This window comes from Ranitomeya imitator, chromosome 4, assembly GCF_032444005.1.
Source record: "Ranitomeya imitator isolate aRanImi1 chromosome 4, aRanImi1.pri, whole genome shotgun sequence".
In the NCBI taxonomy this organism is placed as follows: Eukaryota; Metazoa; Chordata; class Amphibia; order Anura; family Dendrobatidae; genus Ranitomeya; species Ranitomeya imitator.
In genome coordinates this window covers 30,238,200-30,258,005 of record NC_091285.1, presented here as the reverse complement: position 1 = coordinate 30,258,005, position 19,806 = coordinate 30,238,200, and the positions used below count along the sequence as shown (strand labels likewise).

At 42.9% G+C, this 19,806-nt stretch overlaps 1 protein-coding gene across 2 annotated transcripts in view; it reads right to left on the bottom strand.

Moving 5' to 3' along the window:
• Nucleotides 1-12,555: 12,555 nt before the first annotated feature.
• The window catches only part of CRY1 (cryptochrome circadian regulator 1), a 40,802-nt gene continuing 33,551 nt past the window's right edge, over nt 12,556-19,806 (bottom strand). Inside the window, exons 8-14 of one of the 2 annotated variants that reach the window (XM_069763451.1) lie at nt 19,430-19,581; nt 18,765-18,967; nt 18,394-18,489; nt 17,874-17,960; nt 17,095-17,163; nt 16,173-16,280; nt 12,556-12,793 (exon numbers count right to left, since the gene is read on the bottom strand). In XM_069763451.1, the coding sequence (XP_069619552.1) occupies nt 16,177-16,280; nt 17,095-17,163; nt 17,874-17,960; nt 18,394-18,489; nt 18,765-18,967; nt 19,430-19,581 (711 nt within the window). In that variant the 3' untranslated portion in view covers nt 12,556-12,793; nt 16,173-16,176. The remainder of the gene's footprint in view (nt 12,794-16,172; nt 16,281-17,094; nt 17,164-17,873; nt 17,961-18,393; nt 18,490-18,764; nt 18,968-19,429; nt 19,582-19,806) is intronic. The other variant, XM_069763452.1, reaches the window with a different exon arrangement.

Sequence of the window (19,806 nt, the reverse complement as noted above, 5' to 3'; positions counted from 1 at the left end):
GGCAGCTCCCTGTGTAATCACTGACCAATGAGGTCCCAGATGTGCTCGATGGGAAACAATTTTGGAGATGCTACAGGACATGGTAGAACAGTTAGGCCAGGCAGGTTGATCACTGTAGCATATGAATCGCCCCCGTAGGGCAGTGGGGTACTCGGTCCGTTGATAAAAGGGGGAAAGGTCTTTAAAGGGATAATGTTTGTGACGCCACCTGTGGTATTCGGTCAGGGTGACCGACGCTGCTTAGGGGTCCACTGGGGTGATATTATGGCAGCTGGATGGTATACCTTCCCACAGGTGAAGTATGTCCCCAGGGCTTCCCAGAGTGTAGATGGTGGATGGTGTGAGGCGCAGTGAAGAACGAAGACACAAGGGTGCAGTCTCTTTACCTTTTTACTGAAGGCTTCAGCATCCACAACCCAGAGCACAGATCACAGGGCAGGCAGAGTCCGGCCAGTCTGAAGGCAAATCCCGAGTCCTCTTATCCTGGTGGAAATCAGTAGCCTTCCTCTAGCGCCGGGATGTTGTAGTACCTTACTGCTAAGCTTCTCATAAGGTCCTCACAACTGTTGTTGGTGTTCTAGATGTTATGTCTTTCTCTCTGTCCCCCAGATGGATAGGAACAACCCGTATGACTGATGGCCTGAGGCTTTTTACAGGGACTCTAGCACGCCCCAACCCCCACAAGTTGCCACCGTGCCTCCTGGGTATAGGTCGGGCAGGTAACGTGGAATTAGCTGTCCTGCCGGTCTCTGCAGCAAGGCATAGAGACTGTTGCTCCCTCGGTGTTCCGGCTACCGGATCCTGCGCCTCAGAAGGAGGCAGAACTCCTTCTGGTTTCCTCTCCTTTTGCTATGACTTCGTTTCTCATCCTCTACAATACAATTCGCTGTTCATGCCCTTTCTTATGATGCTGCTGCACGTAGGGCAGGCGCAGCTCCATGGCCTTCTGTCAAGGCCTCTGACAGGATCCCACCCCTGTCAGGGACCACTCTGTCGGCAACTGCTCGATGTTCCTCCTTGCTCTCTGTCTGCCTGACAGGAACTCACTGAGCGAAGCCAAGCCAGCTTCTGACTAACTTCCTATTCAGACCACCAGTTTTACCTCATTGTGAAGAGTGCCCTAATAAATAGCGGGCATAGCTCCTCCTGGTGGACTGGAGTGTGAAGTGTGTTGCATGGTTTGTGATACCTGGTAAAGTGATCTCCTTTATTGCCTTCAGACGTAACATCACTCCCCCCTGGTGGAAGAATGATATTACTGCAACGACCAGGACCCTGGGGCGCTGCACATGTGCCATATGTAGCCTGGAATTGTCATATCCAAAAGTGGCTCCTGGAACACTTTGGAGCAATGGCAGCACCACTGGTTCAATGATTGATCCATTCTGCAAGAGAAATTCATCACCAGTGATGAACGAGTGTTGGGGTGCTCGGATACGCTTGTTACTCGATCAAGCAGGAGCTCGAGTGCCCACCTCACGTTTGGCGCCTGTTGGACAGCCAATGAATATGTGGGCATTGCTAGCCATACACGGTAATGCCGCAGCCATGTTGGATACTGGCATTACTGTGATTGGCATCATGGGGTGTTATATAAGACCCGGTTGTCATGCTTCTGGATTTGAACACTTGATCCTATGTTCTATGGTTGGCGTCTCTTTCCACTGATCCACAACCCATACACTTTTTCTTTGGTTGCTTAGTTCTGTTATGTTTGTTTTTGTTGGTTTTGGATAACAGGTGTTTTTCATTTAGTCTGTTTGTCTCTCCTATCACCTTTCGGGTGCAGCTTTAAATACCTTCCCTTACTGGTGTAAAGTAAATCAGAGCACACTTTATTTGCAGACGTGAAAATATACACCCTTGTTGTGCAGGGAGTAATACGACAGAGGATATAACGTTTTGACCCATCCTGGGTCTTGTTCACAATGTCGCTGGGGAAGAAGTTGGCGGTGTATTTACCGGATAGGACGTATGTCATTGTGGGGAGGGGGTGTCCCTCAGGTTCAGAGACGCATTGGTGGTGACGTGGCAGAAAATGGTTGTCAAGGTAGCCAGGGGGAGCCCGTGGACCAGAAGTGCGTAGTTGTGGGCATCGTCATGGTAACAAGGGACGCCTACGAATGCGTTGTGTTGCAAGGAAGAGGCGTGATGGGGGAACATTACGTTAGTGATGGATGTTCGTCGTAGCAACGTGAATCACGTGTCTATGAGTTGTAGAAGGGGAGAAGAGGAAAGCATAAGGAGGAAGGAAGGGGTGGTGGCAGGGTATGATAGTGTGGTGTTTGGACATGGAGGGTATATGTAAATAAGGTGTGATGTGTCTACTGGAGGGGGAGAAGAGAAGGACTGGGTAATAAAGGACGATAAACTAGGGTGAGGGGTCTTAATGAGAGGGGGGGGAGAAAGGGAGAGGAATAGAGATTGTGAAGATTGAGGAATATTGGAGGTGTATTAAGGGGGGAGTTATCAGAGTTGAAGAAAATTTAGGGTTTGAACTATGATGAATCCCTCCAAGGATGGGAGCGGAAACTAGAGAAGGACCTCCAAAAAAGGGGAAAAATAGTGAATTAATAAATAAAGACAATTTGGCTTATCGAATGAGGCCATAGGGCGAATGGAGAGATGTCAACGTGTCTAATGAAACCAAGAGAAATTATTGGGTTAACCAATCGATTTCCCTATTTAGGCCTTCAGGATCTAAAGTTTGAAGTGTATGGATCCAGTAAATTTCCTGTTCTTTCGGTAGTCGTATGTGGTTACCTGCCCTTCTTGGTCTTGGTACCGGTTTCAGTACCAGTAACCATTGTGAAACCATAGTGTCTAGCCTCGGTGGTGAAGTGGGGTGGTATTGGGAACCAAGTTTTCCCACAACGAATGGTTGATTTTTGGCTTGCAATGCGGTCCTTCACGTGTTGTGTTGTGGTGTGTCCCCAACATATAGTAGACCACAAGTGCATTTGATGACATACACCACAAAAATTTGAGTTGCAAGTATAGAAGTTTTTAATGGGAAATGTTTTGCCTGTCCATGGGTCAGTGACCTCACAGGCTTTGAACATGTTGGAAGCGGATGCACTGTTGAGGCGCAGGAATGTACCAGTCCTTCTGGTGTTAAGGAAGAGTTGGATAGGTAGGTGCACATGAGGGTTGGGATCCCCAGCAATCAGACATTTATCCCCTAGTCTGTGGGTAGGTAATACATGTTGTTTATACGACAACCCCTTTAAATAAGTCTCACGTCCCTCAATATTTTCATTTTTTAACCTTTTCTTTTAGGATAGGACAATAGGCTGAGTGTTCTGGGCCTGTGAGAGAGTCATGGGTGCGATGTATGAAATTCGTCCACCATCTTGTGTCCTGTGTGACAGGATGGGTGACCGCCCTGTAGCGAATGTGGGGAAAATTAGTTCCCCGGTAAATAATGAAGGTTGTAGAGCGTGGAGGTAACCGTCTGCGTCAGCAAAGGAACTATAAAACATAATACAGCGCCTGTGACACAGCAGACAGGGGTTTTATTGTGTCGAAAGAAAATTTATGTTTTTTAAAAGTGGGCTGCCATCTTGTGTCCCTGAAAATTGTCATCATAGCTACGAGTGGGACCCCCAAACTTCTTCATCAGACCCCAACATTCTCCCTAATAATTCAGGTCTCCGCTTTGCCATTCCTACTGACCTTACAGTCCTTAGAGTTTGCAAAAAAAAAAAAATTCCTACCGTTTTATGTTACCAGGTCAAGACGATCCTATGTGTCTCCATGGAAACAGACTTACAAACAAGCCCCATACAGTCTGATCTTGCAGTCATATTCCCTTCTACCCATCGTTATTTCTTGCTCAGTTACTAATTGTATAACTGCAGTATATACACAGGTTTGTGACCTGTTACCATGGAGATACTTAGATCAGAACAGGAGCTGTAAAAACAAAGCACTTTTTTTTTTTTTTTTCAATAGGACCTGCCGCTTATATAGTCATTTTAGATTGGACATAGCATCTACTGATACCATAAAGGGAAGCAGTTATTGAGTTCACGCTGTTTCTGGATCTAAACCTTCCATGCAACAGAGAAAAATCACATGTACTTGAGACCAGCTCTTCATGTGGCCGACAGACAGCTCAACCTGCAGAAATGGACTCCAAAGATCCCCAATCTTAACATAGGTGGGATCTCCCAGGGAAGATGCACATCTATCAGACATCTCTCTATATGGTTTAGATGCGAATACACCTTTAGAGGAGACCTGTCACCCGATCAAAAGTGGCCAGATTTTGCTCATATTTTATTCCCGCTGTTCCACTGAGTATTTTGCTTTTTTCCTTTTTTAAATCCATCATACGGTTCCAGAGATATGGACCTTTTTATTTAGTACAATTTTTAGCGTCGTTATAAGGGGGCGTGGCTCTCAGGGAATTATGCAAAGCAGCCTAAAGACACGCCCCCACGGAACAGACGAGAAAAATTAGCACTGCATGAAAACGTCCATATCTCTGGAACCGTATGGCAGATTTTAAAAAGGAAAAAAGCAAAATAATCAGCGGAACAGTGGGAAAAGTAAAAACTAAACACTTCATATCTGGTAACAGGTTCTCTTTTAATTACCAACTAGGCTTTTGCAATGCCAAAGAAATGTCATTACTTTATTTGTTTGATCACAGGGAGCTGATCCAATCACTTTATGTGAGAAACTTACCAGAGCTTGTGTGCTGTGCCCAGCTATCCTCATATAAGAAGGGTAACAGGTAAGTGGGGCCAGAGGAATCAACTAAGTGTGTCTTCCCTTTTGTTTCACTGATTGATGATAGACTCTGGACCTGGCCCCCCACTGATTAAAATTTGACATCAAAAGTTTTCCCCTTCACGACATGCGCCGTACTAGTACGGCGCATGTCGTGTCTCCCCCTTTGATGTGGGCTCCGGCGGTGAGCCCACATCAAAGTCGCGACATGTCAGCTGTTTTGAACAGCTGACATGTGCGCGCAATAGCGGCGGGTGAAATCGCGATTCACCTGCCGCTATTAACCTGTTAAATGCCGCTGTCAAACGCTGATTGCGGCATTTAGCTACAGCTTCTGGCCGCGCGGCCGGAAATGAGCGCATCGCTGACCCCCGTCACATGATCGGGGGTCGGCGATGCGTCAGGATGGTAACCATAGAGGTCCTTGAGACCTCTATGATTACTGATGCCGGCCTGCTGTGAGCGCCACCCTGTGGTCGGCGCTCACAACAAGCCTGCATTTCAGCTACATAGCAGCGATCTGATGATCACTGCTATGTAGCTGAGCCGATCGAGTGGTGCCAGCTTCTAGCTTCCCATGGAGGCTATTAAAGCATGGCAAAAGTTAAAAAAAAATGTTTTTAAAAATGTTAAAAAAAAATAAAAGTTTAAATCACACCCCCCCCCCCTTTCGCCCCATCCAAAATAAAACAAAAAAAAAAATCAAACCTACACATATTTGGTATCGCCGCGTTCAGAATCGCCTGATCTATCAATAAAAAAAAGCATTAATCTGATCGCTAAACAGCGTAGAGAGAAAAAAATTAGAAACGCCAGAATTACGTTTTTTTGGTCGCCGCGACATTGCATTAAAATGCAATAACGGGCGATCAAAAGAACGTATCTGCACAAAAGTGGTACATTAAAAATGTCAGCTCGGCACGCAAAAAATAAGCCCTCACCTGACCCCAGATCACGAAAAATGGAGACGCTACGGGTATGGGAAAATTGCGCCTTTTTTTTTTTTTTAAAGCAAAGTTTCAAACTTTTTTTCACCACTTAGATAAAAAATAACCTGGACATGTTTGGTGTCTATGAACTCCTAATGACCTGGAGAATCAGAATGGCGGGTCAGTTTTAGCATATAGTGAACCTAGCAAAAAAAAGCCAAACAAAAAACAAGTGTGGGATTGCACGTTTTTTGCAATTTCACCACACTTGGAATTTTTTTTCTGTTTTCTAGTACAAGATATGGTAAAACCAATGATGTCGTTCAAAAGTACAACTCGTCCCGCAAAAAATAAGCCCTCACATGGCCATATTGCAGGAAAAATAAAAAAGTTATGGCTCTGGGAAGGAGGGGATCGAAAAACGAAAACGCAAAAATGAAAAAGGGCCGCAGCGTGAAGGGGGATTCACATCTCCAAAGCATCTTGGATCCGAAAGAATAAGCCGAAATTTGGGGAGGTCAGCAAGAATGTTCTGATTTCAACTCTATCTACTATGAAGCCTTGCCCGGAGTCAGAATAGTGTTTTATGGCTGATTGTGCACTATGTAAATATTATTCTGTCCTTGTTTGTTAATAATTACACTTCAGTGCTGCCCCCTAGTGGTCATTGTCAGGAATCAGGATTAGGCAGTGTTTTTGGGAACAATTGTTGTGAAGTGCTGCACTCCGCTGGTGTTAGTTAAGAACTTCAACCTAACTGAACTTTTAGTAATGACTGCTGTTAACCTCAATATTCGACTGAGTGGTGTAACACAAAACTTAGGGACCCCCATATGACATTTAGACCACTGGTGACTTCCAAACTGGCAAAAGGGCCATTGGGTTCGCTCATGTAAAAAGCCTTTGTTAACAAGGGGCTGAGTTGCAATACCAGACACAGGGTCAGGGGTCGTGCGGATTCTGAAAGAACGCAGCCAATTTTTTCCTAATGGTGGAAAAACAGCTTTTGCGTAGCTGATGGAATTAATGCTTGAGAAGGTGATGAGAAACACTGTGATAGAAGATGCAGTGCGCAAACTCCCAGTGATCAATTGTACTTGGGTCTTTCAGGCAGGAGTACAATTGAAGCCCTGACTGCCGGCACTTCCGGCTCAGAGTGACGTCAGAAGCGTGATCAGGTAATGTGATCACACTGCTTACGTGACTCCTCGGCGCTGCATAGGTGGCAGAAGTTTGGTGTGGTAAGTTCTCCAATGGAACTGAAGATACCACTGATTTATTGCAATTAGAGGAAAAGGGGAAGAAGTTTGAGTACACAGTATGGGGAGAGAGGGTGGTGGGAATGTATGCAAACAGAGTATGTGGAGCAAGGGGGATGGGTGCAGACAATATTTGGAGAGGGAGAGAAATTTGTGGACAGTATTGGGAGTGAGGGGGCAGGATGGGTGCAGACACCGTATGGGGAGCGAAGGGGGAAGGGTGCAGACATAGTATGGGGAGTAGGGGGAGAAAATTTGAGGACATAGTATGGGGAGTGAGGGGGATTGGGGTGGACACAGTATGGGGTGCGAGGGGGGAAAAATTTGAGGATAGTATGGGAAGCGCATGGGACTAAAATGGAATTATACTCGAACAGATCAGTCACCAAAAAAAAGGACAAGGCTTGGATAATAAAGCAGACATTAATGGATACATAATTACATTTTGATAATGGTTTTAGGCCTGTCGTACGCCCCCTACAATTGACCGTTACCGGGGCACGGACCCTTTTCAAAGTAGCAAGTGTTTATATAGGTAATTATAGTCCTGATAGTCACCTATTACCGGGTGCAGTAATGTACTTAATACAGTTAGCTTGACATTCATTACTTTGGCGGCTTCACCATTAGTCAGATTATCAGGACTTACTGCGGCTGGAGGAAAGTTATTATAGGCATTAGCGAATATACAAAGAAGATGGCAGCAAGGAATGACAAGTGCAACTGGTTCCTATATCTATTGATATTACCTATTTTATATAAGGTTGGTATATAGGCTGTTGGAGAAACAAGGTAAGTGCACATTAACATTTGAGTCCGCAGCTTGGTGCTGCGGACTGCTTTCCTTAAGCCCCGCCTACTCCCGCATGCATCCTCCGTACCTATCTTTAACATTGTGTACGCAGGGACATGCGTTGTATGCAGATGCGTCCGCATGTGTCGTTTTGACGTGCCCGCCGAATGCAAGAAAATGCAACATGTTGCGTTTGGCTGGCACATCAAAACGACGCACGCGGACTCATACAACGCATGTCCCTGCCTAAACAATGTTAAAGATAGGTATGCAGAAGGCATGCGGAAGTAGGCGGATCTTAAGGAAAGAACCACGCTGCGGACTCAAACATTAATGTGAACCCGGCCTTATAAAGGAGTTATTCATGAGCATCTTACTAGCGAAAGGTCTTAAGTAATTAATAGAAAATACCCTTTGTCTGCTGTGTAGACACTGCACCGAATTGATCTCCTTCTCCCTCTGGCAGCTGACAATCCAGTCTCTCCTTCTCTGCAGCCGTACGGATACTTCAGATGCTCTGGCAAAAAGCAGCACACCAATGCTAAAACATGAAAATTGAATTGCAATACTGCACTATAAATATGAAAAATTGAGAATGCTTAGCGCATAAATTGGCCAATTCATGTGTACCCGATAGCCACGATAAGGTGTTTCTCATTGCCAGTACCTAATGCTAATCCTCTCTTGGACTGAAGTCTAAATCTCTGTGAAGAGGTAGGATCCTGCTGAAATTTAAAATGCCTGAAGCTAAGGGGCGGAGTGCTCAGTCAGAAGGCTAATGCAATAGCCTTAACAATATGAACAATACGAAAATTAGATGTGACGGTCAATCTTTTGTTATTTGTATGCATTAGCCTTCTGACTGAGCACTCCGCACCTTAGCTTCAGGCATTTTTAATTGCAGCAGGATCCTACCCCTCCATAGAGCTATAGACTTCAGTCTAAGAGAGTATTCATATTAGGTTCCCATACAGATTTAGACTTCAGTCCAAGAGAGGATTGGCATTAGGTCCTGGCAATAAGAATCACCTTATTGTGGCTACCGGGTACACATGAATTGGCCAATTTATGCGCTAAGCATTCTCACTTTTATATTTCTAGTGCAGTATTGGAATTCAACTTTCATATTTCATGTTTTAGTGTTACAGTGTGCTTTTTTTCTTGAATGTATACGAGTTCGCAACTCTAGGTAAGCACCTATTCAGACCCAATTTATGTTGGGATGTGACTGTCAGTCTTTTGTTATTTGTATGCATTAGCCTTCTGACTGAGCACTACGTCCCTTAACTTCTGGTGTTTTTAATTGCAGCGGGATCCCCCTACCCCTCCATAGAGATATAGACTTCAGTCTAAGGATTGGCATTAGGTCCTGGCAACGAGAATCGCCTTATCGTGGCTGCCGGATACACATGAATTGGCCAATTTATGCGCTAAGCATTCTCAATACTTCAGAGATGCTCTGCAGCCAACAGCAAAACCACTATGCACTTTCCCGCAAGGAGAGTGATAACAGGTGGTCACACATGCTCAGGCAGCTGTGCACTTTGCTCTACTATATCTATATATATATGTATATATATATATATATATATATATATATATATATATATATATATATATATATATATATATATATATATATATATATATATATATATATTTATTATTACCCTAACCATACGATCGGTCATTGGCTGTTTGCAAACATGTGCTGCAAACAGTATACAGAGCAGGAAAAGCACCGTTCTGTACACCGTAGTATATGTTCCCCCATTGAAGTTAATGTGAGCAGCCACTAGAGCGTAGTGCATGACATGGATACTGTGATAGCAAGTGTAGCCCTCAAAGTTAACAGTATCAGTATCAGTTAGATTAGTACTATAAAAAAAACACAAAATTAAAAAAAAACAAAAAAAAAAAAAAACACTTGGTAAAAAGTCATCAATCCGTTAAGCACAAACACATTGAGGACTGCGTCTCCTCTTTTGTCCAATGTTCCAGAAATGTCCAAAACGTTGCCTTGTCCTCTCATTGTTGTAATTTCATTATTATTATGGAATAAAGTTCCTTTTTTTTTTTTTTAAAGGATTACTTTCTAGTGCCCCGGGCTCTCTGAATATTCTATGGTTTCGCCTCCTTCCTCACAGACTGCACATGGATGAACATGTGATCAGCCCTGCCCATCAGTCTCCTCCAATAGAAAACCACTAAGCATAAGACCAGTTCATTCCATTGGTGGAGAATGATGGGTGGGGCTGGTCACGTGGATTCTCCATCAGCAGCCACTGAGGAAGGAGGAGAACCTGTCAATCTTCTGTATTAGTATGTGCCACAAAAATCAAATATCTCCCAGCACAGTTGTTAAAATTAAGTGGACAACCCTGTTAAAAAAAGATAAAAAAAAGTAAACGGAATAGCGTCTTGGGGCGCGATTCGTAATTTGTGAGATTTTTTTCTTCTTTTTAATGTCACATGACTCTTTGAACAAAAAAAAAAAAAAAAAAATCAACAAAATAATTGGCCGACATAAAACACTCCGGGACGTCAACATTTTGAAGCTTGATTATTAAAAACTTTAAAAAAAAAAAAAAAAAAACCCACAATGGATGAATCAGCGGATAACATCTGGACACCTCTGTCTATTCGCTGATGGTCCACTGATCAGAATATTGTCAGGAGGCCCTTTAAATAAGCTAAGATTGGACAAACCACAGAAAAAAATTATATTAAATATAAAAAAAAAAAAAACAAACAAAAAAAAAAAAACACCACAGCGTGCAAAAAGTTTTTTTTTATTAGAAGGACATTTTCTTTAAAAATGAGAAAGGCAATGGATGTACAAAGAGAAGACAATGAACATGGCAGCAGAGCAGGACGTAAGGAGACGTGGGTATGCATGCAATATACACGGCGGCGGCTCAAATGGCAATAAAACTAAAAAAGGAGAAAATAGTTTTGACTTTCAAGACACAGGATCATTGGCTTCTGAATTGGAGACGAAAAAAAATAAAACGAAATAGGAATGTGATTCAAGAAGTCCTTGATGAACTACAAATGTCAGCACGCAGCGTTGGCAGCGGCGGGGCCCCGCCGAGGAGAGCGAAGCCTATTCCGCTATATCTGATGAATTCTAGGTCATTCGCCTCCTACGGTCGTTTGTTGGACATCAATCTTATGGAATATAGTTATTATCTTGTCATTTTATTCCATCGGTATCATCATTTCCTATCCAGTATACTCCACATGGGGCAGTCCAAAATTATTTTAAAAAAATAAAAATAAATACATGGCTGCTTCTTTCTAAAAAAAACCATGCAATCCCTTTCAGAACCTGTACAGGTTATACATAAACATGGATACATGAACGGCAAAATAACAGTTAATCCCACCTTTACTTCTTGTTGAGAGGTGTAATTGATACAGCCTCTCGTCACACTAGCATTCAGGTCATAACACATAAAAAATAAACCTATTATAAATTATATTCAATTGTGTATTAATCTAAAAAATAATATATTTTTTTTTATAATAAAAATTGATCAATACACTTCTAAAATATATTTTCAGATATAATTCAATGTCTTCTTAAAGGAAAACAAAATCACATGTGTTTAATTATATACCGTAAATATACACAACGTTTCCTTTAAAAAGAAGCTTCACTTGACAATTGTAGTTTTAATTAAAAAAATCCTGTATTTTAAGATTTAATTATGTATATTTTGTAAAATAAATAAATAAAAAAAAAAATTAAAAAAAAAAAATATATATATATATATACGGTATATATATATATTATAATTAAATCTTATGTACAGTAACTTATATGCTGTATATATATTTTTTTAATACAGTAGTTATATATACTGTATTTTAAAAATATATACACTATTTAAAAATATATATTTTTTACTTAGAAAATATACATAATTAAAATAAAGGATTTTAAATACATAAAGAAAACTCTTATAAAATTCTATTTTTTTTATTCAATATATATTTTATAATGTTAAACAAGGCTGTATCTTTCACACCGCACGATAAGAAATATAAATCAAATTGAATAAAGTAGACTTTACATATTGCACATCTTTGTTCTCAATTTCAATCCTTTTTTGCTCATGTGAGGGCATGGTGAGAGTTGTAGTTCTACAATGGCTGAAGAGCCCTGCTTTACATTTGGGACAGGTAAGACAAGGACACACTGGGGATAAAATGGTGACAATACCATTTCTGACCACAAATAATACATTACATTCTTGACAAAAAATAATCTTAAAAAAAAAAAAGGAGAAAAAAATAAATATATACATTTTTACTTTTTTTTTTTTTTTTTTTTTTTAAATTATATATATATATGGATGCATAAAGAAAGACCATGGCAGGATGTGCGGAGGCTGCACCATTCTGTGACCTGAAGGGGGTTACATTATAAATAAGAGTAATATGAGAGCGCGAACAATGTTGCCATTGTGATGGGTATCGTTGACATGCAAAACAGCTGTCGACGGTACATCGACGACATTTCTCACCTCCCGACGCGGAAGCTAAAGGACCTGGCCAACGCCTCTTCTATGAGCGTTACTGCAGAGCAGGACCTCTCTGTGATTCTTATACTGGAGTATTGCTTCGTCTCTGGCTGACAACATGGCGAGTCGGATGGAGTTTAGGTCACAGAATGGCAACATCCCCTATAAAAGGACTACTGGCTATAGACGGAGGCCTCGTAATAGACAACGTACACGCGACATGGGAAAATAACTGCACTTCTTACACAATTTCTAGTCTTTTCTTGCCATACAGATTTTGTTATCAAAAATATATTGCGCAGTCTATACCTAGTTCAGAGATTCGTATTTACACGTCGGTAAAGCAAGAGTTATCAAATACTTACAGAAATATGTAAAAAAAAAACCATAAAAATATTATTATTACTGAAATATCGTAAAAGATAAAAATAGAAATGCGGCGAAACGTGAAGCTTCCACAGACTGACGAGATGACAACAGTTCTCAAGAGAAGAGGCCGATACATAGGGAATCCATCGCTTCAGGTGACTCTGCGACATTCCACATCTGTACGAGGGGGAAAGGAGGAAAAAGAAAACGTGTCACACACGGGATCATTGCCACGTAACACAGATCAACCACGTAAATGTGCATCGTGTGGAGACGAACCAATATGGCTGCTATCAGGTGATGTTTATGGGCATACAATGGGGGAAAAGATCTTAGGCAAATGAAATCTATAAGTTAAATGTTTGCTTAAGATGCAAAAAAACAATCACCCTCCCATCGGTGGACATCAGACTGCTGGGATCTCCAAAATTGCTGCACTCCCAGGCAGCATGTTTCAGACCTGCATAGTCCTACACCATGCAGGTCTGAAACATGTTCTCTGGGAGCGCAGGACATATTTCTTTTCTGCTTTTTTCATTTCTGTGCTGTTGTGTTCAACCATTTTTTGTGCCTTTTTTTTTTACTACCGGATCAATAAAGCAATTCTTTTAAAGAAGATGTGAATGCCGGCTAGGGTTTGGACTGTTGACCGATTTGAAGGACCTTGGCCTAGCGTCCACATTGGTACTCCGTGGCAGTCGGATCTCAAATGTCCGAATCCTAGGAGGGGACCCCAGACCCTCATTCATGGGATCCCTAACGACTTTAAATGTAAATATTCAGAGAATTGTAGCCATTCTTCTACAGTCCCTTTCACACAACTCCTGGTTCGAATCCAACCTCGGTGGAATTTGTATTATATTCTGGTTGATTTCCTCAGACACTGGTAAGGAAATAGACTTCCTATAAAATTTACCCTATTGTGTGTGAAAAAGTGTCCGAGTAAATAAAATTAGACGTTGAGCCCCCATTGGACACAGAAACCGATGCGTAGGATCACTACAATGTATAATGGAGCTATCCAAGGAGTATGAATGGGAGCAAGTGGTCAGAAAAGCATCAACACACTGATAAGTCTACAGAAGTAGACATGCTGCCCTCAAACACCATGGTATGGCAAAGGAGCGGCATCTAGAGCCTCAGTCCTGTATGTGGTTTTGCTATGGTGCCTCATTTAGGCTCCACCCTCTTATGAGATGACTACTAAGCTGGCCCCAATCTATTGCTAAGATGTAATGTGAGCTAGTAGGTGGACACAGTGCCTGGACTAGAGCTCATCAGTATCTGTAAAGAGGAAGACCAAGCTCTAAAAGCACTTTAGTTTTCACTGGAGGCTCGTAAAGTAGTATTCTGAGGGTGGAGATATGTAAAAAGGAGGAGTGGACAATGGTAACAGGATGCACAGACCGATAAACCAATACAAACTATGGGGAACCATTTCAAATTCATCTATAAAAAGAAAAACCCACAACTCCATTCCAAAGCAATGCAAGATGTTGGCCATATGCATATTTGAGACCTAAAGATGCCAACAGTCTTTTGCCATTATGACTGGGGCCACTACTAGATTAAGACATCAACCTAGATTACAGGGAACTTTAAGTTGTCTGGGATTACCACATCCATAGGATAGGTCATCAATATTTGATCAGTGAAGGTCCGACTATTAGCACCCCTCACTGACGAGCTGTTGTAAGCAGGCCTGTGGACGTCGGAATCGTGGAGTCGGTGTCATGGAAATTGAGGAGTCGGAGGCTTGGCTTACCGACTCCACAGCCCTGGTTGTAAGAGGTCATGAAGAGCTTTACACCGCTCGTCCCATGCTTATATGTCTCCATCTACCCAGTGGTGGTTGTGCCGAGTACAACCGTTTCGCCCTATTGGAGCGAATGAGAATACAGCAATATCGTGCCCGTCTGCTACCAAGTAGATGTTGTGTAGGTAAAGGGAGGACTAATCAATAAGTCTGAAATGCCATGTCTTTCATTCAGCTGGGGTAATGGAAGTCAGAACCCACCCATCTGAACCTCATGGCCTACACTCCCGGAAGAGCTAATCTGAACCCAAGATGTAACACTTCGTATATTTCTATGGAAGGGAAAGTATCCAGTTACCTCACCAATATCTAGAATGGAGGACCTCTATTCTTCTGAATGCCATGTCTCTTCTAAGACTTCGCATGTAGACCCAAAACTGTACATGGGAGGAACCTACTAGAAAGATCTCCGGGTGAGAAGAAGAGCCTCAGTGCTCAGATGAGCAGCACAGCCCCCTTAGTGTGGGCGTAGGCAAAAACGCCTACCAAAGACTTGTTCGGATATGAAGACTTTGTATGGTGCACCTTCCACAGTTAAGTAACCATCAGAGGTTTAAGGTGCAACCAAAAACATCATAAGTAGATAGGCAGAGATGGATGGGTTCAATCCTAGGTTTTCACATATTGCCCTGTGTCCATGGGTCACATTCGTACAACGATGGGACCCTTGACAACTTCCTGGTGCTGGTCAACATTTGAATTGTCCAAGGCTTACTAGTAGAAACTCACACAAAAAATTCATAATGCTTAGTTCCGGCCACTTGTCCATTACTCTGTAGCAGCCAGACTACGTAACTGTGGCCAGCACTCTATGTCCGACATCTCCTGGGTGCTTTCTAAACTCTGCATCGTCGTGATGTTGCGCGAGGCCCAATGACTAGACGTGATGTTGCGCGAGGCCTAATGACTAGACGTGATGTTGCACGAGGCCTAATGACTAGACGTGATGTTGCGCGAGGCCCAATGACTAGCCGTGATGTTGCGCGAGGCCCAATGACTAGACGTGATGTTGCGCGAGGCTCAATGACTAGACGTGATGTTGCGCGAGGCCTAATGACTAGTTGTGATGCTGTGCGAGGCCTAAAAGACTAGTTGTGATGCTGTGCGAGGCCTGAAGACTAGTCGTGATGCTGCGCGAGGCCTGAAGACTAGCCGTGATGTTGTGCGAGGCCTAATGACTAATTGTGATGTTGCGGGCACTAAAAAGCAACAGGAGATGCTGGTCCGAAGAAGCTGGCCGCAGATGTGAAGTCCAGAGGCCATCACTGAGTACTGCAAATCTTTTTCCTCATCTACAAACACTATAAATGCTACAGGAACACCAGGCAGATAAAGGCCTTATCCGTAATCAAAGCCTCAAAGCACCCCCCCAGCAAAATTGCATTCGTCAGGAGTTTTAATAGCTGGATCTGCTGTGATCAACTGATCACAGTTGGAGGGGCTTGCGTTTTAACACCTGCTCTGCCGTTGCTACGATGTCATACCTTTAGGACTGCTTGTTATGTGAACACGGCACAGTGTAGAGCAAAGGATGCCGGTGGCTCAGCCACCACAAGAAGTACGTCATGGCTGCGATTGGAGCGGTTTTGCCAGGGAAAACTAGGCGAGCGCCCTGGCGTCTTACCAACGCCGTGTGCACATACACCCAAGTAGTACAGACTAGTCCCATGCAATTTCAGGAGGGAACGACAGGGTTAAAATGGTGCGGACAGATGTTACCAGCACCTGACAGAAACTCACCAAGTTAATGGCTGCTTTGCCGCTGGACCTTAGGTCCAACACTTTGCGTCTCCTCCTCTGGGTTGGGACGTTTGCCAGAAGACATCACAGAGTTCATACTGTTCCTGGCTGTGGGCAGAGGGGAGATAGGACATTGCTAAAACAGATTGGCACAGACTATTCTGCACAGAGGACTAAATCATCGGCATGACTGTGTATGGGGTTGGCATTGTACACTGTGCTACACTTCTAGCATTTACTTTTTGGGTCTTCTGCAATCTCCTTTGGTCAGTCAATAACTCTGGATGTTTGTGATGGTTAACTAAGCCGTGTAGCGTGACAGTACTAGGAGCAATGTACGTCACACGTTCACAGTCTGGGTCCTCATCACAGCACAAGGCGGCTGGTAAAATCCTATGTTGTTAAACTGCGCCTGATGCCAACAGATTAAACTGGCAGGTATACTTTATTTTGGCGTTTTTATACCAGTTGCAGCCCCCCAAAAAAACCCTCAAAAAAAAAAAAAAAAAGTTTATTAGGACTTTTATATTGATGACCTATCCTCGGAATCGATGGATGTCCCACAAGTGGCGTTAAGCATTTGCAAGTCCCGAGACAGTCGGATGTAAATAGTGTACGTAGTCTGTAGACTGTGGACATCCGGCCGACTCAGGGTCTACAGAACGCTGATCTGGGGGTGCTGAGAGTCAGACATTAATGGCCTCGCTTTAGTCTAGGTCGCCCATATCAGATTGAAAAGTGCTGAAAGGACGTAAACGTCCCGGTTAGCCCTCTTAATAGTTGAGAAACTAGACTAGTGTCTTGGAACACGTTTGTCACAAATGCAATGTATCAGAAGACCCTGCCAAGAGCAAGAAAAGCCTCCCAAGAGGTTTTAGCTCCAGGTTGAGAGTTGATCACCGTCGTCAGAAATTGTAAGTACCTTGTATTAAGTAGGACTGCTGGCCGTCTCCGTGGTTGTAATGCAGGATATTGCTTCCCTGCCAGTAGCCTAGGAGAGAGGACATTTCATTAATTTCTAATTAGACATTTGATGCCCTCAAGTTCTGCTTCACAAAACGAGCCAAATTAATGACAATTTTATGGATTTCAATGGTTCTTAATAGAAGAGCCACAAGACCACCATCAGGATACAATACACAACAGAGGCATATGGTGTGTCTGGTACGGACCCAATAGTCAGATTAGAGCAACCCTCTCCGTTGTATAAATGGAGTGGTATTTGTGTAGGCACCTGCAGAGCAGGAAGGATTAAAGAGGTTGTTCCAGGCATAATATATTGAGGACCTTTCCCTAGGAAAGGTTAACAACAGATCACTGAGGGTACCCACTTTCCAAACTGCTTATAGTAGAGCAGGGGTGTCAAACTGCATTCCTCGAGGGCCTCAGACCATGCGTGTTTTCAAGATTTCCTTTGCATTACACAAGGTGTTGGAATCATTCTCTGCAGGTGATTAAATTATCATCTGTGCAAAACAAGGTAATCCTGAAATCATGACCTGTTTGCGGCCCTCGAGGAATGCAGTTTGACACCCCTGTAGTAGAGGTACCCTTCTAAAAAGCAGACAATGAGCGTCTCCCCCTTTCCATACTACGGAAGCTTTCATATATGCCTGCAAACATGACAGCAATCAGTCATCGCTAGCTACTAAACAATCACTGACTGCAGCAATCTGTCCAGAGCTGGAGATCCCTTCCTACCTTGAATTCCTCCATTTCCAGAATGGCCATCACCCTGGTTATTAGAATTGCTGGTAGAGTTGCCCTCGCCGGCTCCCATTTGAGATCCTGTAAGAAAGGTAAGCATATAATACTCAGATCATCACATGCAATATCATCCGCAGCCATCTATGAACACCGGGAAGTATTAGTTTGCATAGATTGTAATAAGACAACCACAGCAAGGTGTGATCACAGCAATGGAATTGCACATGTAAAACACCGCTATCCTCTTATAGGTCACAAGAGGCGATAAAATCTAGGTACAACCGCAACATCCACACCCAGAACAGTTGCATCATAGCCACTTAAAATGTTCTCCAAGCCTTCACATGGCTGTACATGAGCCTGCATTGCAGAACGGCTGTGTACCGGAGCCAATACATAGGGCTCCAGAAATCGGACTCCAAAGTTATGGCGGATCCAAGCAACAATCCATCACTTTATACATTTACAATTAATACAGAAGCCCCTTTAACTGTTTATTATGCGGCCACTTTACCTCCGTTGTTGCTGCAGCCGGGCATGTTGTCCCCGGGAGAATAACTCATCATGCCACCGTTCCCATTTGGATTTGAAGGCACTGATGCAAGAAGCCCTAAAAATAAATATATATATAAAAAAAAAAATAAAAAAAAAATTTAATTTTCCATGTGTTTGACATTTAATAACCAGAGATAAGTAGTAGATGCAGTTGAGGAATATTTTAGTGATCGGTCAAATAACCGATATTATGCATTAAAAAAAAAAAAAAAAACACAAGAAAGTAAATCGGGGGAGAGATTCCAAATGTGCATTTCCATTGTCAACCTAAAAACAACTTTATACTGTGTGGGGGGCTTCTGTGGAGACGTCGACCATATTCCCACTTACCAAGTCCTCTGTATCGGGAGAGCTGCTGGTATATCTGCTTCATCCGCTCGATGTTCAGACGACTGGCCTCTGCGTGATTCACCATTGGTTTGGGGTAATGTACCCCAATAATACATTTTGCAGCCTTCTGCACTCCTTCAGGAGCGTTCCAAGGGTCATAAATATACTTTGGTGGGAAACCCTTCAAAATTGGTAGATATCGCCTTAAGAGAGGGAGGGAAAAAAAGATGAATGTTTCACCTTTAAAGAGTTGCAGACCGTTACCCCAAACTGTCATTTAATCCCTTTTCAATGCTGCCTCTGCTCCAGTCTACACAGCAAAGCTGACAGGCAAGATACCGACTTCAGACTAAAAAAAAGTGTGTGCTCCATGGGCCAGGGAGAATAGGGAGTGGCAAGGTTGCAGACCTTTACCCTTATATATAGGTTTACAATCTTGTCTGTCTTAAACCTTTAGAAGCACAAAGCTGTCCTTTCATTGAACTTTCTCTGCTGACTCTGCCCCAGTCTACACAGCAAAGCTGACAAGTGGAATACTGCAAGATTGTTTTTCTTGTATGGACAGTCTTACATTTTTCTAAAAATAGGTCATTTTCCGATCATACATTTTAATCAAACGTAATAATATAACTAAATAAATAAAATTATTATTTTGTGTTAGTTACCGGATGTAATCGCCATTGGGGTCAGTTCGTCTTCCGAACCCAACTGGGCAATAACAGTGGAAAAACTGCTGGAAAAAAGAGCTGCACGACAACCACATCCAGCTCCCGGCGTTCACGCTCCAGTCCGCATCCAGTAACAGCTCCTCAAAGACCTGAACAGAAAGAAAAAGAAAAACGACAATGTGAGTCATCTGTGATATGTGCCAACCCTTCAATAACCCTCAATGCCAAGAGGCTGTAATTAAAGGGATCCTGTCGGTGACTATTACATAACTGGCAGGTTCTGCAGGTTGGGCGACATGACTAATACATACAGTCTGACCAACAACAGCCCACAGTTGTTACTCTCATGGATGCCAGGATCCACAGTAATATTC